This window comes from Lentinula edodes (genome assembly GCF_021015755.1).
Source record: "Lentinula edodes strain Le(Bin) 0899 ss11 chromosome Unknown C8R40scaffold_16, whole genome shotgun sequence".
Classification (NCBI taxonomy): Eukaryota; Fungi; Basidiomycota; class Agaricomycetes; order Agaricales; family Omphalotaceae; genus Lentinula; species Lentinula edodes.
In genome coordinates, this window is record NW_025764322.1 from 146,819 (window position 1) to 170,904 (window position 24,086).

The window sequence follows — 24,086 nt, forward strand, 5'->3', positions numbered from 1 at the left end:
AGACCGGCTATTTCCATTTTAGGACTTGTTTCCGTACTCTCATGACATTCAATAATCTATGCAAATTTGTACAACATCTCTACTGGGACATCTACCTTCGACGCCTTCTTGTTATATCCGTCTAAAACGCGCTTTCCAAACCTGGAGATTACTGAGCCTTTAGGCTTTTGCTCCAAATCCGAGTCCTTTACGTCGTCAATGATTCTATTCTCAATCGGATATTAAACCACTCAACCTGCTTTACTTGTTCTTTCGCAACTAACGTGGGTGACTCGGAGTTAGTCGTTGCTTGTTTGGTCTGGAGAATGCGAGATTTCAGCTTGACCTATCAATGAATTTTAGTGGGATGGCCATCGATTCGTACCAATTTAAGGTCATTAGATGCCTTTGAGTCTAGGGCGCTCTGTCCCATCGTTGGTGTGACTGGGGTGTCGCTTTTTGGGCTCTTGGAATGAAGGCGTTAGCACAGGGTATCAGTTTATATGGTCTTGGAACTAACCGAAAGCTCCGGCGGCGTCTTGTCCATGGTATGGGGGAATGTGATTCCTTTGCGAATAGTACGTCCATTATCATAGCTCGCGAACACCTCTGCAAAATACTCACTGTATTCAACAGGTGCGTAGCTTCTCCGCTAACAAAGAGCCTTCCAGAAACAAGTCTAAAATGGGAGATATAGAGCGAACCCTCAAGTCCTCGAGTCCACATCATTTTATAGCTTTTCGCTTATCCACTATGAATATTCCTGTCATTATCATTCTTTAGACGACTTAGTACTGTGAAGCGTGCGCTGGTCTCCAGACCAGCCAAATCTAACGCCGAGTAAGTCTCCAGACCGAAACCTGCCTGCTAGTCGCTAAAATTAACATTCCGTACACCGAATTTAGACCTTAAAAAGTATGTCAAAGCTGTGCAAAAGAGTCTCCAGACCAATATAAATAATTTCCCGTCGTTCCGAATGATGTGCTTCAGCGGTGCTTCAGATCGACCTGTTGCAGTAGGAGAGTGTCTCCAGACCAATGTTCGGGTAATAATCCAAGTCTCCAGACCAACCAAATCTAACTCGGAGTCAGTCTCCAGACCTATACACGTCGTTTTGAACAACATCTCCCGGGCTCAGACCGTTGCATTGGAATCTCCAGACCAATGATGACTACGCTCATGTCGTACCTTGAGTCCCTGGACCAATCTATTCTGGCTGCGAGGTATTGACAAGGATGGTCTGAACAAATTTTGAAGTCTCGGGCCGTTAGGCCACCAATTTTGAAGGCATTGTAGCGACACTAGGTCTCCAGACCGATTATCAAGCTACAACCCTTCTAGTTGCCCGGGGCCGATGGTTCATGGCCATGCATATTCAATGCCGTGTGTGTGTGACAATAACGATAATATCAGTCCTCTCATTCGCCTTGTCGACTCGATCATTACCGTGGAGACTGCTGGTGAGTGTGTACCCCAGCTTCTGTCATGTTCCACGGTTCTACGGAAGACACCCGCCTCCCGAAGGGCCTGAACGGTGGCATTAGTTTCAAGTCTCAAGGTCTGTGTGGGTCTTCAATCCTACTGAACTTGAAATCTCATAATAATACAAATATAGAGTGAACATCGTCGTCGGAAGTATTGTCCATGATTCATGCGTAGTTTCTATACAGCATCTCCACCGGAACATTCGTCTTCAAAGCTCTCTTGTTGTATCCGTCGACGACACGCTTTCCAAATCGAGAGATTGCAGAACCTTTAGGATCCTGTTCCTGCTGCTCGTGTGAGTCTTGTATTATACTGCAAATTCAAGACCGGACTACACTGACTTTTTCTGGGTGCTCATTTGCAACCAGCGTTCGTGACGAATCGTTCGTTGTTTGTTTGGACTATCCGATAGTGCGATGAAGATGAATGAATAGAAGTCAGTGTTGAGGGTAAGTTGGCACTTACCAGGTTCATTGAACTGTTTACACTCGTCGACTGTGTTGGATTCTTGTTATCGGAGTACATGGGTGATAGCCTGGAAAGAGGAGCAGCCTCGGTAAGATTTCCCATCTTCGATATGTGATGCTCACTATTTTCTCAATCTGTTTGTAGAGGCAACGTTCGGAACTTGAAGCCTACGACAATAATATTCTTGTTAGAATGGTGCCACGCAAGAACAAAAACGCGTACTGACTACCGTGAGGTACAGTCGGACACAACGTAGAGGTAATCACTGAGCAAGGAAACACGTTCAAGGGCGACCGAAGACTAATCTGATTAAACTAAAAGAAATGAGGCGCAGCCTTTATATGTTGCCATAATGCTGTTGCAAAAAAATTAAAGGGACCGCCGTGGATCTATCATGCACACAAGTAGGTTGATTTTTGCACCGATATGCATAGTTCATCTCACGGTGCTAAGAACTTTTTCTCATCTCGAGCTTCTTCGGACTCTTAAAGTGGTTATACTAAAGCCTCTCAAGCCTTCTTGTAGACCTTCGATCCAAGTCAATCCTTGGCTTGTGCCTTGAGCATGGGTTGTAAAGTTCACTATGAGGTCAAAAATTGAGCTTGTCGTCTTCTTAGACCCGGTCATAGCTGGTGGAATGCTCTTGGATCCGATTCTGGTTTTCTCAAGCGTGCTAAAATTTACCTCTTTTCGCTCCGCGTGCACGAGGTTCTGTTGTCTCTGACAAGACAGCAGTAACGAACTACGCTAACAACGAACCCGCCAAGTCTGTGGCAGTGGTATCGCTACATGCCTATTTGACGATACGGAGCGCCTTTCGTACGTATTTCTCTCTACTCGGATGACTATACCACTCGCGGTCGCACCCGAAGTTTACTATACGGTGTGTGTGTTACTGACCCCGAATGCGGGGAAGATTCAAGACAACTCCAAGGAGTACGAAGCATCCTCTCTATCGGCCGAACTTCATCATGGAGAATAGTAGCTGATTTTGATGTTGGAAGCGTCTGCAGGATGCACGAGAATCGGCCGAACAGAATTCCGACTGCCGAGGATTTGGGTGCGTCGATAATACGAAAAACATTGTTTAACTATGAAGGGAAGCCTGATGGTGATGTAGAACTTCTCACTCAGCAATGAGCGTGACAAATAGTACAGGTCCTCCGAGGCGCTAAGAATTTTAAGCCTCGCGTTCAGGCCGATACACTTTCAAATTTTAACTTGAGAAGTAGTGTGAAAGAAGAGGTCTGACATATGCGGGACGGTGGCTAAATAAGGACAATCGGAGCCGCATACTAATTGGAATCTTCTTGGGGATTTTTTTTCTCTGGGACTGCTACAAGAGTCCGATTGAGCGTTTATTGTCGGACTGGAGCTACCGACAATCTGCCAATCCCTTCCAAACACCCTTCCAGACACATAGTACCTATCGAATGCCATCTTGTTCCATTCCATTGCTGGCGTAGTTGTTCGTGATAGTCCGTCAAAGGGATTGAAGTTTTGGGTACCTAAATGACACGTGACAACCGTCAGTCCGACAGAATCAGCCTTCCACCAGATACCAGATCCTGATCATAACCAGCTTCAAGTTCAAGTTCGCATTTCCTTGTGATTTGAACATGAATCCTTCACTCATACAACGACATACACTACGATTCTGCCTTCATTACAGTGATTAGGACACCATCACCAAAAAAATGCGCAGAAGGCCCATTTCCACCTGTTAGCACCTGTTCCTCTAGTACCGATGTATGGAAATCAAAGTTCCCTCAAACGGACAAAGAATTTGAGCTTACACAAAATTCTTTATCAAGCTGAACAGGAACTTCCCCAAATCGTGGCCCAAAATGTCTCAAAATACGCTATTCCACAACTTGATTCCATCATTCATGTACATGATAACCACCTTCCATCTTAGATGCTCGTGTATCAGGGTTTGCCGGAAGCGCCATTGATACATACACAGCCCTCAATGCTCATCGATACTGGTATATGTACTCCAACATTGTCCGGTACTTGACTTCGTCCCGCTCCAACCCTGTTCTCCAGCTCGCTCCCACTTCGTTCAGTTTAAAGTTCGTCTGCAGGCCAGATAAATACCAATTGAGTGTTTAACGAGATTCAACGGTACATACATATATTCTTAAGCCAATCTCGCACAGACTACAGTTCACTCATTCATAGCCTTGTTGCAGTGACGAGTTTACAAACATTTCATTTCAATTATTCATATCAACACACAGCAACGCTCGTTCAGTATGTGTTTGATTACCCATATTTTTACCATGCTCGATTCCTGATTTGACCTCTTCAGCACTTCAGTTTGCGACTCGAACCGCTGACGCGTCACGGTCATTTCTATATCTATGCCGCGTTTATGTGCGATATTCATCATTTTCGCCCTTATTCTTGGTGTTATCTCTTTCCCTGTGGTTCGTCACAGCATTGTCTCGCATGTTCGGCTCGAAGGAAGAGTAGGAAAAACAGCTAGTAATCATCCTATCCTTTCTTTAATGGAAAGAGTCTGACGATAGTATGAACATTTTCGTAGCTTTATTGACTGACATGCCAGTCAAGCTCATGCGAGAAACACCATTCTTCAACAGAAAAACTCGTCAAATAGCGTGGCGTTTGATTGGCCGCAATCCTCTGTGTGCTAATAGCAATGTTGGCCAATATCCTGACAAGAAATTCTCGCGGGAGAGGTGGACACTTTTCATCGGTATCGATGGCTTTAGAGTTATTCGCGAATCCAGGGGCAATCTTACCCCCACACGTTTCTCGATTCCCAGGAAGAACGCAAAAAGGCCGAACGGATCTCAGCCTGAAGCTAAATCCCTTCCAATGCTTGGCGCTAAGGTTTCCTTTGGGGACAAGCAACTAAAAGAGATGTTCTTTGCGGAATTACTCGAGAAACCACTGGATCCATCCGTCCATTCGAATTTGGATTATTTGAATCATATAGTTCAAATCATGCTCGATAGGAAAATGCTTTTCCCTTGGATAACGCAGAAGGACGCAGCCTTAGTGCCCTTGGATAAATCGCCAGCAGTGTGGACTGAGTACTCGAAGAAGATGTATTATGTGGGGGGTAATGCAGAAGGTGATGACCGCGGCATAACCTGCTAGATTGCCCTCCGAAAGGAACAATTTCTGGTCGATGTACTAGGTGTATGTAGGTGCCCCGTATATGCATTTGGATTTTCAACAAAATGCGGGGAGTGTCCGAATCCATCAAACTCGAAGATCCAGTTTTTCGAATCAGACGGCGGGAAATATATATGTAAATTTCTATCTTGTAGTTATTTGCCCTGCTTCAGGCCCTTATGTTCATTTTATGAAAGCGAGCCCGGACGCGACCTGACGCGCCTGGAAAAGCAGGATGAGGTCCTCAATCGTCAGAATAACGACTATTTGACCAATAACTAGGCAGTGATTTACCAGAATGCCCATTGTGGTCACCAGTCACTAGTCACTCGCGAAGTAGCGCTGATCTGATCTGCTTATGTGCTTCTAGTACTTCCCTTGAACACATCTTTGACATCCCACCACAATCATCTATCATGAAGAGAGGTTTCCTCAATAGTACGAAGGTAAAACAGGCTGTGTCTACTGAAGCACCCCCTGCGCAGCTGGTCCATGACAATCAGGCTTCACCTTCTCCATCTTATCCAGTGGCGAGCGAAGACAAGTCGAAAGCAGATACACCTGGTGACGGTGTGTTTATCAATCTATCCATTTGGGTGTTATGTGACTTGGCTTCCAAGAATGTAAGAAGGCTTTGAAGGAAAAACAGAAGTTTTCTGATTACAAGAAGGACCAACGAATCGTGTATCATCTTTGCTTGGATACGGAGGCTTCTGGTTTGTTTTCGAATCTACGATGCTAGTACCGCTAAGAACACGTCGTTCGTGTCACAGGACCAGGCGTATTGTCAGCTAACCAACTCATTGAGGACTCGCCTAGCGACATGCTCACTTATGAGCCCAGTGAACTGATTTGTACCACTCAACCTGCCGTGCCCATCGACGCCACACGTGAACAATATCCAGACGGCTGGACCGAATGTCTCATTACAGGCTTGATGAAGCAAACAGTCTTGCAAACGCCCTCGTTTTGCCAACCTCTCTCACAGCCTGTCCATATCAGTTACCGTGTAGGAACAGCATCCGTTCCCAATGGTCCTACTTCGAAACCCCTTCCTGGGTTATATGCGACCAAGAAATTAGAGATGGGTGATCTCATCTTGTCAGAACGTCCAGTGCTTATCGTGCCTGCGATGATGAGGGCCGGGGAGATTTTTAGTGAATTGCTCTCTCAATTGGATAACCATGACCAGTCTATATTTGTGAGCAATCAGTGGCGGGAAAAGTTGGAGACCGTTTTTGGGAGGTTGTCGAAAGAGGACCAGGAAGAGTTTTGGAAGTTGAGAGATATTCGTCAGAGGAATGGAAAAAAGAGTATTGATGGCATCGTCAAAGCGAATGGGTTTGCGATTTTGGGACTGGTTGACCCTGGTTTGTCTTTTGCCAGAGCCGTTTCCTGGGCTCGGTTTACTGTTTTTATACAGGACTGGAAGACAATGACGGCGCATATAGTGGTGTTTTTCTTGTGTTGTCCCAGCTAAATCACAGGTGGGATTTATTCATGCCGATTTATCTTCCGCAGAACTCATTTTTCAATAAAGTTGTCGACCTAACGTGGAGCGGTACTGGGACATGTCTTCATTCTCCATGCAGCTACGCGCGATGCGGAAAATATCCAATGACGAAGAACTCACTGTCTCGTATATTAACCAGCTAGAACCCTTCGCTGTCCGTCAGAAGAACTTGAAATTATTCGACATTGTATGCACCTGCCAATCCTGCAAGAAGCCCAAGATTGGAGACAGACGCAGCACGCAGTTTTTCAAAGGAAAACTAACCACCGACGAATTCCTGAATTGGATCACAGACACTACTCTGTCCGATGACCATGTTATCAAACGTGCTCTCGTCCAAATCTCGCTTCTAGAGGATGATGGTCTCGAAGACTCGCCGTACTACCCGGATAATCTAATGATGATCATGCTTTGCTATGTGGCGCTGGGGGACAGTGAGAAGGCAATGAGGTGGGGGAAGAAGTTGGGTAAATGGGAGTTGTGCAAGCATGGGCCAAAGGATGTGGATAATTATGACAGGCCGCAGTGGTATATGAAGCATCAGTGGTGGAAGTTGAGAGTCATTGCGTGGAACAACCAATGGGCTACTGCAAATGCAATGAAAGAGAAGATGAAACAAGGATGAAGTTTTTCCTTTGCGGTGTCATTTACACCACCTAGGATTTGTGTTGTGTGTACAGTATGAACTTGAAACTTATGATTTCCTCGGCCAAAGCAGAACCTATCGAGCCCAGTTCAGTCTAGATGATCTCTCTAGTTCAACGGAACCACGAGGCACGCAGTCCCAACTACTGGATCAACATGTCCGTCCATCAAGCATGTGGTGTTTTAGGCTCGCTATTCGTACAACACCCAAACTCTAAAAGAGGATGTTCTTTTCGGAATTACTCAAGAAACTAGATCCTTCCGTCTATTCAAGTTTGGATTATTTGAATCATATAATTCAAATCATGCTCGATAGGAAAATGCAATTCCCTTGGATAACACTGAAGGACGCTGTCTGAGTGCCCTTGGATAAATCATCAGCAGTGTGGACTGAGTATTCAGCTGTGTTCAGAGAAGATGCATTATGTGGGGAGTAATGCAGAAGGTGATAGCTAGATTGCCCTCCAAAGGATCAATTCCTGGTCGATGTACTAGATGTACGTAGCTACCCCGTATTGAAGTTTACATTTGGATTTTCAACAAAATGCGGGGAGTGTCCGAATCCATCAACTCGAAGATCTAGTTTTTCGGCTCAAACGGCGGGAATTATGTAATTTTCTATCTGCTTCAGGCCCTCATCTTCAATTTATGAAAGGGACTTTGGACGCGACACGACGTGACCTAACGCGCCGAAACTTGGAAGCAGCATGAGGTCCTTAATCATCCGAGTCACGACTGACAGATAACTAGACAGTGATTTACCAGAACGCCCATTGTGGTCACCAGTCACTAGTCACTGGCGAAGTAGCGCTGATCTGATCTGCTTATGTACTTCTAGTTCTTCCCTTCAACACATCTTTGACATCCCACTAACCATCTATCATGAAGAGAGGTTTCCTCAATACTACGAAGGTAAAACAGGTTGTGTCTACTCAAGCACCCCCTGCGCAGCTGGGTGATGATAATCAGGCTTCGCCTTCTCCATCTTATCCAGTGGCGAGCGAAGACAAGTCGAAAGCAGATACACCTGGTGACGGTGTGTTTATCGATCTATCCATTTGGGTGTTATGTGACTTGGCTTCCAAGAATGTAAGAAGGCTTTGAAGGAAAAACAGAAGTTTTCTGATTACAAGAAGGACCAACGAATCGTATATCATCTTGGTTTGGATACGGAGGCTCCTGGTTTGTTTTTGAATCTACGATGCTAGTACCGCTAAGAACACGTCGTTCGTGTCACAGGACCTGGCGTATTGTCAACTAACCAACTCATCGAGGACTCGCCTAGCGACATGCTCAATTATGAGCCTCACGAACTGATTTGTACCACTCAACCTGCCGTGCCCATCGACGCCACACGTGAACAATATCCAGACGGCTGGACCGAATGTCTCATTACAGGCTTGATGAAGCAAACAGTCTTGCAAACGCCCTCGTTTTGCCAACCTCTCTCACAGCCTGTCCATATCAGTTACCGTGTAGGAACAGTATCCGCTCCCAATGGTCCTACTTCGAAACCACTTCCTGGGTTATATGCGACCAAGAAATTAGAGATGGGTGATCTCATCTTGTCAGAACGTCCAGTGCTTATCGTGCCTGCGATGATGAGGGTTGGGGAGATTTTTAATGAATTGCTCTCTCAATTGGATAGCCATGACCAGGCTACAGTCGTGAGCAATCAGTGGCAGGAAACGTTGGAGACCGTTTTTGGGAGGTTGTCGAAAGAGGACCAGGAAGAGTTTTGGAAGTTGAGAGATATTCGTCAGAGGAATGGAAAAAAGAGTATTGATGGCATCGTCAAAGCGAATGGGTTCGCGATTTTGGGACTGGCTGACCCTGGTTTGTCTCTCGCCAGAGTTGTTTTCTGGGCTCGGTTTACTGTTTTTATACAGGACTGGAAGACAATAACGGCGCATATAGTGGCGTTTGTCTTGTGTTGTCCCAGCTAAATCACAGGTGGGATCTATTCCTGCCGATTTATCTTCCGCAGAACTCATTTTTCAATAAAGTTGTCGACCTAACGTGGAGCGGTACTGGGACATGACCTCATTCTCCATGCAGCTACGCGCGATGCGGAAAATATCCAATGACGAAGAACTCACTGTCTCGTATATTAACCAGCTAGAACCCTTCGCTGTCCGTCAGAAGAACTTGAAACTATTCGACATTGTATGCACCTGCCAATCCTGCAAGAAGCCCAAGATTGGAGACAGACGCCGTACGCAGTTTCTCAAAGGAAATTTAACCACCGACGACTTCCTGCATTGGATTAAAGACGCTAGTCTGTCCGATGACCATGTTATCAAACGTGCTCTCGTCCAAATCTCGCTTCTGGAGGATGATGGTCTCGAAAACTCGCCGTACTACTCGGATAATCTAATGATGATCATGCTTTGCTACGTGGCGCTGGGGGACGATGAGAAGGCAATGAGGTGGGGAAAGAAGTTGGGTAAATGGGAGTTGTGCAAGCATGGGCCAAAGGATGTGGAAGATTATGACAGGCCGCAGAGGTACACGAAGCACCAGTTGTGGAAGTTGAAGGTAAATGCGCGGAATAATCACTGGGCTACTGCAAATGCAATGAAAGAGAAGATGAAACAAGGATGAAGTTTTTCCTTTGCGGTGTCGTTTACAGTACATAGGATTTGTGTTGTGTGTACAGTATGAACTTGAAGCTTATGATTTCCTCGGTCAAAGCAGAGGTTAGTTAGCCCAGGTCAGTCTAGATGACTCTTTTCACACTCACTATCGGTTGACCTTTATCGTCTAGAGCTCTCTAGTTCAACGGAACCACGAATTTACAAGAGAATACGTATTTGAGGAGAGGTGCGACTATCAGAGAACTGAGGCTGATCGACAACGGAAGCATCGGGACGGAAATAACGGAGTTGAACGGATTTAGAATAGAACTTTTCCAGACTTTTCCCCAAAAGTTTCTTGTTTTGTTTGGGGAAACGCCTGGCAACATCTTTAAACTTCGACAGTCATGTCAGGTAAGCATGTTGATATTATGGCCTTCTATTTCTCAACTAAATACATGATGTTCGTCAGAGAAACCTTTTGCTGTTGTTCCTCTGCTGTCCAGAGCTCTTCACCGCATCCGTACAACTCCTCCGCGTATTATCGCCTCTCCACCAACCCGTACGTTTATAGCGTTTTCCTTATCAGTCTCGATGCTTACTTGCTACCTGTAGAGCCTAGAAGAGCTGCAGTTTCAATCCTCATACGGGTCGTTCCTTCCCCTCACGCTCAGCCAGCAACGTTGTCTGCGCAACCAACACTTTCCGAGTTTTTTGAACTGGACTGGGTGAAAGATCCTAACGCTCGCGCTGAGATACTTTTTCTCAAGAGAGACACGCCGCTACCAGAAGAAACTGCTCACTCACAACCACAAGCCCACAATCACAATGAAGCTCATGTAGCGTTCCCAGGTGGTCGAACAGAACCTGATGATGAGGGTGGCATGTACACAGGTGCTTTGTGTTTCGTTCATACGATTTGTTGACGACTCATCTCGTTGTTCCTTCTTCCTTCTCCAGCTCTCCGCCAAACATGGGAAGAAATTGGCATTGACCTCGCCGAAAAAGACTACTTGTCAATTGGCCAACTCGATGACCGCGAAATCACCACTTCGCTTGGAAAACGACTCCTCATGATTCTTTCTCCTTTTGTGTTCCTTCAAGTAACACCAAATACTCCAACTCCTGATCCCGTACCGTCAACTACGCTGTACTGGGTACCTCTAGAAACCCTTGTGTCACCGGTCACCCCGCCGCAGTGGTCCCAAGTTACGGTTGATGCCGCATCGCGTCTTGCCCCAAAACATTCAGTTGCTTTGAAACTCCTAGTTCGGGCTCTCGTAGGAAGCATGGAATTCCCCGCCATAGTCCTGCACCCTTGTTCATCGCTGCCCCAGACTTCCAACACGGAAGCTCCTCAGATTCTCAAACTTTGGGGACTCTCGCTGGGAATGACACTTGACCTGATGTCATACATGATTATGCCTTTTCCATCATCGTCTTCTAACCTGGGAATCAAAGCAGATACCAAACATGGACCGAGTTCCCGCGCTTCATCACCCTTCTCTTCGTCGGTTATGTACCTACCATACCATGGCACACCGGAGGGTCTGCGAATGGAAGCCGTCGCACCGAGTTTGGCTTCTGTTTTCCCAAGGTTCTCCTATCCCGATGTGAATTTCTGGATTTGGTGTGTTTTGTCCTACAGTATTCATGTTCGCATTCACCTAACGCGTGTTGTGCTCGTAGGGTATTCGGTAAGCGCTATCGTGAAGTTGTTCGTGGGTGGGAGGCTAGCATTAGGTCGGGGGGCGTAAATGATCGACGGTGGGTAACTCTTTCGATAAAACCATGTTCTCCCTTTTCCTAAAAACTTTGTGTTTTAGGATCAATTGGTCTGGACAAGCGTTGAGTACCTTCTACGCTGCGATCCGTAAAGCGTTGGTCGTCGTTATCGTTGCCCGGGCGCTGGGCATCCTCTTCGGACTGGCGTTCACAGGCTGGTGGATATTTCTATCGTAAACGTCCATCAAGTTTCTTAAACTTCATTTATTCCGCGGCTTTCCCTTTTCCCTTGGTGTTTCTTAAAAGTGGCGTCTTTTTGCATAGGATGTTGTATGAACTCTGAACTCTCTGCTGAATCCTCCCTTCATCTGACTTTTCTCATTTTCTACTTTACTATTCCTGTTGTACTTTGGGTCCATATTTTGGTCATGAAATTTATGCCTAGACATGATCTACATATTGTTATTCACACCGTTTTGCACCGTCAACAATGTTGAAATTCAGTTCCAGATCATGATTTCTGAGCAGTCCTGAGTCCATCTTTCTGAGCAGACACATGAGCCTGAGGAAGTAAAGCTCACGATCGAGAAAGAGGTCAGTAAAGGAACATATTTTCATCGCCGCGGTCAATCCGGAACGGCTCGAATTTGTGGTATTCGTTACCGCAAGAAAGGTGCACTGTGTTGATTTGTAGCTGAAGGGTTATTCGAAGGATTAATGACTTCTTTTCGGATTGTTGGATGCGGCGGAATTGTTAAAGGACGACTTTCTATGGAAAATCAATCAAGCGCCGAAATGAACGCCAGATAATCTGTTCTTTTACCATCACCACGCAATGTCATCCACAACTAGGCCAGTCGTTTTCATGGACATCAACATCGGCGAGACACCCGCAGGACGTCTCAAAATGGAGCTTTTCAGTGATATAGTGCCCAAGTACTACCTACCATATAATCACTCTACAGAATAACTTGTACTGAATTATGACCCGTCCAGAACAGCGGAAAACTTCAGACAGTTGTGTACAGGAGAATTTCGGTGCATTTGAGAATATTCATGGCGAAGGTGTCAGAAGGCTCATCTAGAATTTGTTCGTTGATGCAGAGTCAATTCACGACCTCAAGGTTATAAGAATGCTACGTTTCACAGGTACGCACCAAGTCATTCTCGGGAACGATTGTGCAGCTTATCATCTCCTACGTTTTCAACATCAGAGTGTATGCTAATCCATTATTCTCATGGACGTCGACATCCTGAAAAGAGCTAATCAAAGGGCGTCTACCGCAGTGTGCCCAAATTCATGTGTCAAGGTGACCGATACCCATCCAGACAGGAGATATTAGACTCTAAATTGATTTCTGTCCTCACGTTTCATTTTCTTGCGTCGTGTCGCGTGTCGATGACATAGGCGGAGATTTTCTGAAAGGTGACGGGACGGGATCGTTTTCGATTTATGGTGACGACTTTCCGGTGAGCATATCATGTAACCTCTTCAAACCTTCCAGAAGACATCAATTGACTCTCGGGCTTGCGTTCCACAGGACGAAAACTTCCAAGAGAAACATACTGGTCCTGGATTATTATCCATGGTTCGTGAGGGTTGTCCCGCACCCATAGTCATACTCAATCTGCGTCTTCTTTCAGGCAAACTCGGGTCCTAACACGAACGGCTGTCAAGTACGCGCTTCGTCCACCTTCACTCTTTTCTTCTGACGTATCACTAACTCGAATCCGTCATTGAATTCTTCCTTCCTCCCATTCTTCTCACTTGCTTTCTAGTTCTTCATAACTACTGCTGCATGCGACTTCCTGGACGGTAAACACGTTGTTTTCGGAAAAGTCATCGATGGGATGCTCACCTTAAGGAAAATCGAGAATGTTGCAACAGGTCCAAACAACCGACCAAAGTTAGTAGTGAAAATCACTGGTGAGTCCCTTTGCCTTGATTTTATGCTTTTAACCTCCCCATCCTCTCCTCTGCCTTGTTGCGTCGTAAACTTATTTTCTCCTCAACGTAGAATGCGGTGAAATGTGAAGAACAATGATAATGATACATTCGCACCCAAGGAATGGTCATTTTGCAATCAAGTATTGTTAAATGTTGGCAGTAGTTGTGACATTAAGCATTACTGAAAGTACCAAATGTTTTGGCAACAAATAAGACAGTATGATTCTGAATAGAGGTTACTACAACCAACTTTTCAATGATCAGCAGCAGCAATTGCAAATAATTATAGGAAACTCCAACTCTACTTTCGATTAGCCGATCGATAGGTAGAACAATTCTCCAAGGAACCAGGGAGGCGACATATCCCCCAAGCATACGATGACAACATCATCTTCAGTGGAGAATATGGCACCTGATGCGCCTTCAATAATCCCTTTTGAAGACAATGTTTTTAGACAAAATGCTGCACTTTTTGTGACTTTTAGTTATCACTGCTCAGCACAGCAGGACTGTGAAGGCCGAAAAAATCTTCATGAGCGGACCAATTTTTCCTTGTTTGACTTTTCCCAACAGCTGTGCAGTCAACGACTACTTTCTGACCGGGCTGAAGTTCCTTTACTAAAACGAAGAAATGAGGTGATAAATTCTCCGGAATGAGAACCTGGTCTGTAATTTTGATAAGAGAAATGTCGATATACTCGAGGTGTTTGTTAGATAGAGATGGTTGGGAAGCAGGGGTGGCTGCCAGCTGGGAGAGATTGAGGGAATTCGTGTGATTAGAGAACGGTTCGGAAATTGACATGGTCATAGAAGAGCAGCGACATTATTTGGGTTTCGGCTTTGCGGATTGTGGGTGGTGATTTCGATTTTCTCCGCGAGTGAAGGAGGTTTTTGCCACTATATGTGTACCTCTTGCGAGTCTCCAAGCCGTAAATGCTTGGATTTGATATCTTGTGACAACACGGAGCGATCAGGAATCTATATTACATTAGAGGTACAGAATGAGTTTAAGGGAAAGAAGCAACACACTCATAACTGCGGCTTTGTTGTATCATCGGCAGCATCATTTGGGACGAAACTCTAGCTTGTAATGTGCCATGGTGGGTTGAGTTGAACTTGGACGCTGAACACTAGAAATTGATTCTGAAGAGTTTGCGGAGGACGATGATGAGGGGTTTCGGATAGTTATACTAATGTCCCGTGGTGGAGGACGATCGGTTGATCTCTTGGCCTTCTTGAAGTAGAAAGAGCGAACAAGGGCGCCCAGTTGTGTTTGGATCAACGTAAAATAATAGAGTATATGCGCAGATTCAGACGGATAAACGTGGTAATGAGCATTACTTATGGAATCACATTATATTTCGAATGTTGCATTTGTCACCTACTTCGTTCACAACATCGCTCACACCTAACACCTAAACAGTCCTAAACCCCTTTGCAATCCACTCCAAAACGACAGGGGTCAACCGATTTTCCAACGGCGTATCCGAAAATAAGAAATCCATGAAGACGTCGTCATGAATTCCCCCATCCTGCACCAGAAGAATCGCATCCGAATAATACGGCCTGATCTTCTGTTCGAAGAACACCTGGATTTGGTCTGAAAGCCGTTCCTCTTTCCCTGCTGTGACTAGGATCCGGTCGACGACCGTATTGGGAAGGTTAGAATACCAGTTATCAGGAGCGAGAACTGGTTCAGCGTATGGAACGACTTGCGAAAGGTCGTCAATTTTGTTTTTGATGTTGGAGATGGTGTTGACATAACGTTCACCCGCTTCTTGTAAATTTTTGTAAACAGTGACATCGTAATCCTTGCTTTGGAATGTGGGTCCCCATTGATCTGGGTTGGAGAGGCTGACCCAGGGAGATATCATAAATACTCCTCGGAGACGAGTACCTGGAGGTAAGTTGGTCGGAGGGACCAGAGATGAAACAGGGAAAGGATGGACCAAGTGCGAGAGGAGCTGTGCGACGAGGTTACCTCCAGCAGAGTCACCCACAATCTGAATGTCGGAAGGGTTGCAGCCTTCGGATAGAAGGTATTCGAGTGCTTGAGTGGCTTGATAGAGTTGGGTGGGAAAAGCTGCATTTGGGTCAGAGCCGACAGCTTGTATGAGAGTCAGCAAATTTTGCTTTGAGGCAAGAGAAGATAGCATACAATACGACAAAACCGCGATACCAATCTTGAGTCCTTGTTTTTCCCATTCTAATTGAGCGTATTTCCAGAACCTAAGCATCATTTCTGTTACTTGAAACATGTACGCTCCGCCTGTTATATAAACATTAATAAATGTGCCCATGGCATGATATAATTCTCCCGAAGTAAACTCACCCGGGAAGTATAGTAAAACCTTCTCAGTCCTCTTAGGACCTATCCAGAACACACGTCCTCGTTCACCCTTTCCCTCGTCGTCAAAGTCCAACGGCAACTCGACCACTAGTGCTCCAATCTCAGGCTGGTATTTCTTCACCCATCGTTGATATTGATCCAACCCACTCCCGACAAAATATTGGACTACTGCGAGAGGCAAGTAAGCGGTGCTTGCGCGAACAAAGGTATCACCGATACGACGTGTAAGAGTTTTGGAATTGTAGCTATTGGCACGGAAGATAAAAGGAGCAAGGACCGTCTGGAAGCATGCGAGTGCTGAAGGTGAATGTTGGGTTTAGTAAAGAATGAACTTTAGATCGAAGTTCAAGTTTTGACTCACGTAGGCTGATAGTGAAGAAGAGAATTATGCTAAAATAGTTGATCCAAGTTAGAGAAACAGTTTTGCCGTCACGGGTGTCTGCGATCATGGCACACCGAGTCCAATCGATGTTCTCTTAAATTCTTTCTCATGAAATATATGTGCGGTACCGGCTGTCGATATGAAGGACACTCAGGTCTGCTCAAGTCTTCGGGTCCGCAAAATTATCCACCAACCTACTAAGCAGGTCTTACTACTATTCTCACCCAAGTACACTGGTGAGCGATGTTTATTTGTGAAATGTGAACTAGAGTTCGGCCCATCCACTATCTGAATCTTCTCCACCGCTGACCAGAGCCAAAATAAACACGATCACGCTAGCACCAAGCCTCATGCCGAGTCCACGATATAACTGCCCAATGCCCGTATTCCTAAACCACCCATCATCCTCCTTCACTTGCACCGTCTCGTCCTTCAAACCACTTCGGCTCGGTCTTCTCTTTTTTGTACTTGTGTATCTATTCGCAGGCACATCCGACCGTTCTTCAGTGATAATCCGCCATAACGCATCGACCACACCGTGATAAGGCGTAGGCCTTAATTCGACACAACCTCTAATCGGGTTCGCATGTCCCCTGGTTTGTACCTGCAGTCTCCGCCTAACAGTTTCGAAAGGTAATGTCAGCAATAACCCCACACAGCTTCCAGTTAATTCAGCGATACCCCATGCGATTGGGTTATTTATCTCGGTGATATGTGCACGGCCGACGTAGGAAGCGATGAGTCCTGGGAGAGCGAGAGCGACGAGAGGGCGGAAGGCAGAGTCGATTATAGCGGGTATGAGGAGGTTTGGGTGGAGGTAGATGCCTTTGAGTCCACCTTCGTCGCGAAGAATTTGGTTTAGGGCGTCTACGGGTCCGGAATAGGTCCGGTATCTGGGAATGAACGATTGAACGATCATGCGTGTACGGATTAAGTCAAGAGGAGAGAGGATGAGGCCTGTTATTAAGTGAGAGGTCACTGGTAGAATAATTGGTGGTTGGTCATATAAAGTTGTTGGAGATAGGAAGATGGATTGGAGGATGTTGTGGATGATAGGTTGAAGCGTTGAGGATAGTACTTCAATGACGCAGGAGGTCAAAAGCCCTATTTGAAACCTATCAGAGATATTTTACGTTGGTAAGAAGAAAGATTGACCTTTCCACAATGCCAACCAGCCTTCGCCCCGGAAGCGACCTATTCGTTTGATCATTCCCCATACACCGTCTTGTGGTTCGACAGGCATGATAAACTCTGGCCAAGAATCCTCATGTAATGCGTGCTGGTATTCTTCTCTGCGTACATGTGTGGAAGCAGGTGCTGCTCCTGGATCAGCAAAGTACGATTCGTCTTCGCTGTCTGTATCGCTCGTCTATTGATACGTCAGCAGCAGCAACATGGCAAGAAATCGAGATGCGCATACTTCTCCATCTTCCGGCACCTCTTGTATACGTTCTGGATCCTGAACATCTCTCGGGACCCATTGAACTTGTAAAAGTAACTTGCCGACCTCCCAAGGCATCGCTATAGCTGTACTCGTGTACTGAAGCATAGCAGACGCCAGCACAGTCTTGACGACGTGCATGATATCAATGTCAGAGACATCGGCTAGGTCAGGCGAAAGGTCAAAGATTGAATTATGAGAGGCTCGAGGAGATTTCCATTGGAATGAAGGTGTGCCGGAGGTAGGCTGGGTGGAGTTTGTTGCTGCTGCAACTGCAGCAGCTGCTCCCGCTGGGGCTGGCGGAGTAAATGACCAGGCTGAGGACGGGTTGGAATAAAGATCTCGAAGGGAAGAAGAAGAGTTCATTGCATTGTTCAAAGACTTAATTAAGAGGAAGAAAGAGTCAGGAAATCAATCATGTCACGCTCGGGCTTTCCGGATCGCAGCTTCCGGTGACGAAGCTTCGGCCGGATTTCCCCGACTTTTCCTTACCATCGTTCAGAACTTTCCTGAACCGTATCTGAACCGTATCAACATTCCATTCCACACGTCGCTTTGATTGAAAGTATTTTGATTCTTGCCAGCGGCAATCTTCTAAAATAAGTAAGAAGCGAATAAGCCTTTTTGGGCACCGGAATTCGATGAAGTTTTCAGTGCTGCATCAACAGCTTTGAGGTTCCTGTTCAATCCACATAAATGTTTCCATATTGCGTACTTTATTTTCAATAAGCTCAGTCAGCTACATTGCAGCTTCAAAGTTTTCAAACTTGAAGTTGAGCAGAATTCCGGCCCAACTTTCTCGGAACCCCCTCGACGTTCGTTCGACATCGAGATTGGAAAAAAAATTAAATGATGCAATTGATGGCCGGCGCTTACCTGGCGTTTCTGACATCACCATCATTTACACCACAGCTTCAACTTGTGTATATTTCGTACCCCCACCATCCTTGATTCTCTCTTTTCTTTTTCTCTCTTCTCACTATGGCAGGCGATGGCAATGGTGCCGTCAACGGCGCAGAAGACCAACTCAAGCACGATGCCGCTAAAGGGCGCGTCGCTGTCCACAACTTTGACCCAGATGCCTCACCGGCACAGAAAGCCGCTGTTGCTGGGAAGGCCAAGGACCAGCTCAAAGGTGTACAGCAGAAATCAGATGAAGGAGGCGGCGAGAGAGGTTAGATAGCTTCTACTACTATCTTCTGGTTGGGCACTCTAACGTCGGTGCCACAGAGGTTCAGATTGACCATGGAAATTCAAACGTCATCCCAACAATCAACATTCAAGACGTCGACGGCGAAAAGAAGATGCAACAAACCGACGGCAATGTTACCACCGATTTAGACGACACCACACCATCGCCGCCAGGCGCCATGCCTGCAGTACCCGCAGCTAACGTACCCGAATGGTATCAGGTCGGCTGGCGCGCAGTTTCTGGAATTGATGTTCCACCGTTACCAGAAGGTGAAGAGAAAGATCATTCGGTCCTGAACGCCTTCCTCGGCGAGCAGTTTTACGGTGATTGGTATCACAACGCTGCGATCATCGTCTTTGTGCGTGGATAAATCTCACCCGAACCCAGAATAGCTCAGCTTACGCCACTTACCACATCCTTTCTCCAGGCTGTATTTGCTTCTCACTTCCTAACACGTTTTCGTTTCGGATGGGGCTGGCTGTTCATCATCCTCGCGGTATGCAACACTTATTACACTACCTCCATGGAACGAACCCGAAGACGGTCTCGTGATGATATCCAAAGAGAGTTAGTCAAGTCGCGTCTAGCTTCCGAACACGAAACTGCGGACTGGATCAATAATTTCCTTGATCGGTTCTGGCTTATCTACGAGCCAGTACTCTCAACGACTATTGTCAGCTCTGTCGACCAAATCCTCAGTACAAACACTCCTGCTTTCCTAGATTCCCTACGACTGAGTACATTTACTCTTGGAACCAAAGCTCCGCGTATTGACAAGGTCCGGACCTTTCCAAGGACAGAAGATGATATTGTTATGATGGATTGGGGTATTTCGTTCACCCCGAACGATATCTCCGAGATGACGCCCAAACAAGCTGCAGGGAAAGTCAATCCAAAGATCGTGCTTTCAGTCAGAGTCGGCAAGGGTCTCGCCTCAGCAGCTATGCCTATCCTTCTTGAGGACATCACCTTCAGCGGGCTTATGCGTATTCGTATGAAGCTCATGTCGAATTTCCCCCACGTTCAGATAGTGGATATCTGTTTTCTAGAGAAACCTGTCATCGATTACGTTCTCAAACCGATTGGCGGAGAGACCTTTGGATTTGACATTGCCAATGTTCGTGACGTTTTCATTCATTCAGGTTGTAGGATACTTTCCCCTAACTTTTTTTTGACCTTCGCAGATGCCAGGCTTGTCATCTTTCATTCGGGATATGACTCATGCCACTCTCCAGCCGATGATGTACGACCCGAATGTGTTCACTCTGAACCTGGAACAACTTCTTTCGGGCACCCCTCTCGACTCTGCCGTTGGGGTCTTACAAATCACCCTCAACTCTGCCCGAGGCATCAAAGGTACTAAGATCGGCGGTGGTACTCCAGACCCGTACGTCGCTATTGCTATAAACAATCGCGATGAATTGGCACATACCAAATACAAGTCCAACACGTACGTCTCTGCATTGTCGACCGCACATATGATGCCATCTAAGTGTCGGTATCTTTTGACAGGTACAACCCTACGTGGATGGAGACCAAATTCGTGTTGGTCAATTCTTTGTCGGAGACATTGAACTTGAATCTGTATGATTTCAACGACCACCGGAAAGATACCCTTTTGGGTACGGCTACGTTCGAGTTAGCTCAGCTTCAAGAAGACGCAGTTCGCGAAGGCCTTACCTCACCCTTGCTGAAAGACGGCAAGGATCGAGGGGAGCTCAAGTACGATATCTCCTTCTACCCCGTACTGAAACCCGAAGAAGGTCAGGAGGTTCCGGATACTAGTAAGTGTATAATTCTTCTCAGTTATAAGCTAATCTGACATCTGCTCTGTCAGAGGTCGGAATTGTTCGTCTCACCGTGCACCAAGCCAAAGAGCTTGACCACACTAAATCCCTTTCTGGCGACCTAAACCCCATCGCCAAAATATATCTCGGGAACAGCGACACTGCAATCCATGCCACAAAGTGCATCAAGCATACCAATAGCCCAGTCTGGGAAGAACCACACGAGTTCCTATGCGCCGACAAAAACTCCTCTGTTATCACAATCAAAGTCATCGATGATCGTGATTTCTTGAAAGACCCTGTGGTCGGGTATATGTCTATCAAGTTGGCGGATCTGTTGACAGCGAAGAGCGAGGCAAGGGATTGGTTCCCGTTGAGTCACTGCAAGAGTGGGAAAATCAGGCTGAGTGCGGAGTGGAAACCGTTGAATATGGAAGGAAGTTTGGCTAGTGCGGATCAGTATACCCCGCCGATTGGTGTCGTGAGGCTGCATTTGGATAGGGCAACTGATGTGAAGAACGTTGAGGCGACGTTGGGAGGAAAGGTGTGTTTTTGAGCGTGCTTTTTTATTCAGAGCTTAAAGTGCTGATGGAATTTTCAAAGAGTGACCCGTACGTTCGCGTTCAAGTTGCCAACGTCACGAAGGGTAGGACAGAGGTTGTCAATAACAGTGGGTAGACTAAACACCCATAATTGGTGTATTTCACTGATTCTTTTATAGACTTAAGCCCTGTCTGGGACCAAATTCTCTACATACCTGGTACGTATGCAGCCAACATGATACGATATGTTCTCTTGACGTCGTTATAGTTCATTCTCTGAAAGAGACGTTGCTACTAGAATGCATGGATTATCAGCATTTAACAAAGGTACGGGAGCCTATCCACACGCGTTACCTCTGTTATGAATACGAATATCGCAGGATCGTTCCCTCGGATCCGTGGACCTTCACGTTGAGGAACTTGCAGTGGAACACGACGACGTCGAATACCCTTTCAAGTCTACCGGCGTCAAGGAAGCTACTGATCAAATTCGCCTCGACAAGGGCGGAGGGTTCAAAGGAACCCTGCATTACAAGGCAGAATTCGTACCTGCGCTCAAGCTCAAAGGCGGCGTTCAGTTCAACGAAAGCGGCACTTCTGCGCTCACCAAGGGCGTTTCAGGATCCTCAAGTTCAAAGGGGTCGAAGGATTCCGATGCTGGCTCGTTCCGCAGTGTTGGATCCAAGGCTGATGAAGCTGGTCAAGATGTTCCGAATGGTGTTACGATCTCTGAGCCTTCTAAAAAAACACACAACAAAGGGGCAAAGTCGACAGATACGACAGCAACTAATGCGACTAGTGGGACTGTGGGTACCAATGGCACTACTGAAACTTCTGACGAGGCGCAAGGCGAGTCTCACGACGATGTGGGCGTCGAGATGAGTAAGGATGAGCTGTTGGCTCAGCGTGAGTATCATCATATATTCGCATGAATTGTAACTCAACCCGAATCTCAGAATCCGGTATCATTGTCTTCAACGTTGTCTCCGGTAGGCTGGCCAAAAAGGCTCGGGTCGAGATGTTGCTGGATGATGGTTATTGGCCATGCTTTAGCACCAACCGTGCACGAAGTACAAAGGCGTCTTGGGGTTTCGTTGGGGAGGGCTTCGTCAAGGAACTCGACTTTAGCCAAGTGTGGATCAGACTCAACGAGGCCGAGGAAGGCGACAAAGATGATATCATTGCTGAGTGGCGCGGTGATACCAAGGGCTTCCTATCCTCGACGCTGGTGAGCTGGGTTTGGTGATGTGTCACTCCGCAATGCTCTGATCAAATACTATCACAGGACAACGCTCAAACCTTCACCTTAAATGACTCGGACGAGAGGGGCACATCGACTGTTACACTTGAGGCGCGTTACATTCCCGTGCCAGTCGTTCTGGAGCCTCGTGAAAGCATAAACAGTAAGTAGTCATTTCTGCATGAACAGCTTCACTGCTCACTCTCTTCATAGACCAGGGTGTTTTGAACGTAACGTTGCTGGATGGTCGGGATATTCATGCTGCTGACAGAGGAGGTTTGTTTACGTTTGATAAATGTCGTTTCCACCTTTTTTAGTTGATTATCATTTGCAGGCAAATCAGATCCATTCGCCGTCTTCACTTTGAATGGACAAAGAGTTTACAAGTCCCAAACGAAGAAAAAGACACTAAATCCAGATTGGAATGAACAATTCCCCGTATCAGTCGTGAGTACTGTCATTTGTAAGTGGTCTTTGCAATATCGTTGATGAATTACATCCAGACATCTCGTGTGGCTGCTGACTTCAACGTGGAGTTATTCGACTGGAATCAGATCGAGCAAGCAAAGAGTCTTGGTTTCGCTCAAATCGATTTAGCTGAACTTGAACCATTCCAAGCAACAGAAAAAACGTTAACATTGACGTCTCATAAGCACGGCGATAAAGGTCACCTTCGTGTACGACTTATGTTCCAACCGGAAGTTATCGTTAAATCTCGCAAGAACACCTCGACGTTCTCTACTGCTGGTAGGGCGATGACCCAAATTGGTGGATTGCCGATGTCTGCTGGCAAAGGTGTTTTCCATGGTGTTACAGGTATCCTGAAGAAAGGGCACAAAGGAGACGGTTCTGACGACTCGTCGGTCCCTGATTTTCCCGCTGGTCAGCAATCTCATCCTGTCGGTACATCGGAGCTTGCGACCTCAGCTGGAAATCCATTCCCACCCTCTTCGTCCTCTGAAAATCTGCCAGTTTCATCAAACAATGAACCTGGGACACTTCGCGTCACCGTAATAGATGCGAAAGACTTGGCAGGAGGTGATGCAAAGGCGTATGCCGTTATCAGAGTGGGAGATAAAGAGCAAAAGACTAAACACTCAGGCAAGACGGCTAGTCCCGAATGGTATAAACTCTTTTCTTGACCTTTTTGTGCATGTGATGCTCAACGTTTCTCATCAGGAATGAATCATTTAACTTCGCCGCCAGTTCGTTAACACCAAAGTTGTACGTTTGGATTCATGATCATAAGACACTGGGAAAGGACAAAATGCTAGGTGACGCTGAAGTCGATGTACGTTATTTTCACTCTTTGCAGACGGTAGATAAGGCTTACCTGTGCACATAGATTTGGCGTCATATTTCCTCTGAAGGAGTAACAGCCGCGGAGGTCACTGTGGAATTGCACAACGGTTCTGGACTCTTACGCCTTCGTTTAGAATTTGACGCTTCCGTTAACCCACTAACGCGGAGGTCGTCAACCTCTTCAGGAGATCGTGCTAATACGTCCAGGACTCTGTCTATCGCTTCTCCGAGTCGGTTCAGTATCAGTGGGCGGCGCAGGGGAGGCGAAGACGACTAGTCAGCCGTCTAAATTATCTACCACCGCTCGTTCCATTCATTTCGCGTTCGGGTTTCCCCATGGACTTGACCTAAAATCCATATGTTA

The 24,086-nt window shown here is 46.3% G+C and overlaps 9 protein-coding genes across 9 annotated transcripts; 5 read left to right on the top strand and 4 right to left on the bottom strand.

Annotated features, from left to right (window-relative positions):
* Positions 1 to 56: 56 nt before the first annotated feature.
* Positions 57 to 526, bottom strand: C8R40DRAFT_1170186 (uncharacterized protein; the record flags this gene model as incomplete). Its single annotated transcript, XM_046231487.1, has 4 exons — positions 57 to 204; positions 264 to 298; positions 365 to 445; positions 500 to 526. 4 exons carry the CDS (start codon positions 524 to 526, stop codon positions 57 to 59), a joined length of 291 nt encoding a protein of 96 aa, XP_046086688.1.
* A 1,102-nt stretch (positions 527 to 1,628) lies between these two features.
* C8R40DRAFT_1170187 (uncharacterized protein) lies at positions 1,629 to 2,034 on the bottom strand (the record flags this gene model as incomplete). Its single annotated transcript, XM_046231488.1, has 3 exons — positions 1,629 to 1,748; positions 1,806 to 1,865; positions 1,930 to 2,034. 3 exons carry the CDS (start codon positions 2,032 to 2,034, stop codon positions 1,629 to 1,631), a joined length of 285 nt encoding a protein of 94 aa, XP_046086689.1.
* A 2,463-nt stretch (positions 2,035 to 4,497) lies between these two features.
* On the top strand, positions 4,498 to 7,217 carry C8R40DRAFT_1069207 (uncharacterized protein; the record flags this gene model as incomplete). The annotated part of the gene is made up of 7 exons (XM_046226088.1): positions 4,498 to 5,035; positions 5,362 to 5,389; positions 5,450 to 5,649; positions 5,700 to 5,795; positions 5,853 to 6,449; positions 6,503 to 6,566; positions 6,620 to 7,217. The coding sequence occupies 7 exons, from the start codon at positions 4,498 to 4,500 to the stop codon at positions 7,215 to 7,217; spliced, it is 2,121 nt and encodes a 706-aa protein (XP_046086690.1).
* A 902-nt stretch (positions 7,218 to 8,119) lies between these two features.
* On the top strand, positions 8,120 to 9,841 carry C8R40DRAFT_1170189 (uncharacterized protein; the record flags this gene model as incomplete). The annotated part of the gene is made up of 5 exons (XM_046231489.1): positions 8,120 to 8,273; positions 8,324 to 8,419; positions 8,477 to 9,073; positions 9,127 to 9,190; positions 9,244 to 9,841. The coding sequence occupies 5 exons, from the start codon at positions 8,120 to 8,122 to the stop codon at positions 9,839 to 9,841; spliced, it is 1,509 nt and encodes a 502-aa protein (XP_046086691.1).
* A 379-nt stretch (positions 9,842 to 10,220) lies between these two features.
* Positions 10,221 to 11,775, top strand: C8R40DRAFT_1170190 (uncharacterized protein; the record flags this gene model as incomplete). Its single annotated transcript, XM_046231490.1, has 6 exons — positions 10,221 to 10,227; positions 10,286 to 10,375; positions 10,429 to 10,707; positions 10,774 to 11,443; positions 11,503 to 11,580; positions 11,640 to 11,775. The coding sequence occupies 6 exons, from the start codon at positions 10,221 to 10,223 to the stop codon at positions 11,773 to 11,775; spliced, it is 1,260 nt and encodes a 419-aa protein (XP_046086692.1).
* Positions 11,776 to 12,332: 557 nt separating this feature from the next.
* C8R40DRAFT_1102535 (cyclophilin-like domain-containing protein) lies at positions 12,333 to 13,730 on the top strand. The gene is given in 10 exon segments (XM_046227999.1): positions 12,333 to 12,474; positions 12,535 to 12,576; positions 12,643 to 12,687; positions 12,698 to 12,700; positions 12,826 to 12,848; positions 12,947 to 13,008; positions 13,080 to 13,127; positions 13,183 to 13,215; positions 13,318 to 13,465; positions 13,557 to 13,730. The coding sequence occupies 10 exon segments, from the start codon at positions 12,374 to 12,376 to the stop codon at positions 13,571 to 13,573; spliced, it is 522 nt and encodes a 173-aa protein (XP_046086693.1). The 5' UTR covers positions 12,333 to 12,373; the 3' UTR covers positions 13,574 to 13,730.
* Positions 13,731 to 14,901: 1,171 nt separating this feature from the next.
* On the bottom strand, positions 14,902 to 16,285 carry C8R40DRAFT_1170191 (Alpha/Beta hydrolase protein; the record flags this gene model as incomplete). Its single annotated transcript, XM_046231491.1, has 4 exons — positions 14,902 to 15,593; positions 15,645 to 15,755; positions 15,819 to 16,133; positions 16,198 to 16,285. 4 exons carry the CDS (start codon positions 16,283 to 16,285, stop codon positions 14,902 to 14,904), a joined length of 1,206 nt encoding a protein of 401 aa, XP_046086694.1.
* Positions 16,286 to 16,483: 198 nt separating this feature from the next.
* C8R40DRAFT_1170192 (mitochondrial carrier) lies at positions 16,484 to 18,025 on the bottom strand (the record flags this gene model as incomplete). The annotated part of the gene is made up of 3 exons (XM_046231492.1): positions 16,484 to 17,322; positions 17,374 to 17,587; positions 17,639 to 18,025. The coding sequence occupies 3 exons, from the start codon at positions 18,023 to 18,025 to the stop codon at positions 16,484 to 16,486; spliced, it is 1,440 nt and encodes a 479-aa protein (XP_046086695.1).
* A 615-nt stretch (positions 18,026 to 18,640) lies between these two features.
* Positions 18,641 to 23,999, top strand: C8R40DRAFT_1044380 (C2 domain-containing protein; the record flags this gene model as incomplete). The annotated part of the gene is made up of 17 exons (XM_046224222.1): positions 18,641 to 18,794; positions 18,890 to 19,209; positions 19,279 to 19,968; positions 20,036 to 20,301; positions 20,364 to 20,635; positions 20,689 to 21,182; positions 21,242 to 21,308; positions 21,360 to 21,398; positions 21,449 to 21,507; positions 21,561 to 22,086; positions 22,137 to 22,408; positions 22,466 to 22,583; positions 22,634 to 22,696; positions 22,755 to 22,867; positions 22,924 to 23,543; positions 23,600 to 23,711; positions 23,766 to 23,999. The coding sequence occupies 17 exons, from the start codon at positions 18,641 to 18,643 to the stop codon at positions 23,997 to 23,999; spliced, it is 4,419 nt and encodes a 1,472-aa protein (XP_046086696.1).
* Positions 24,000 to 24,086: the final 87 nt, after the last annotated feature.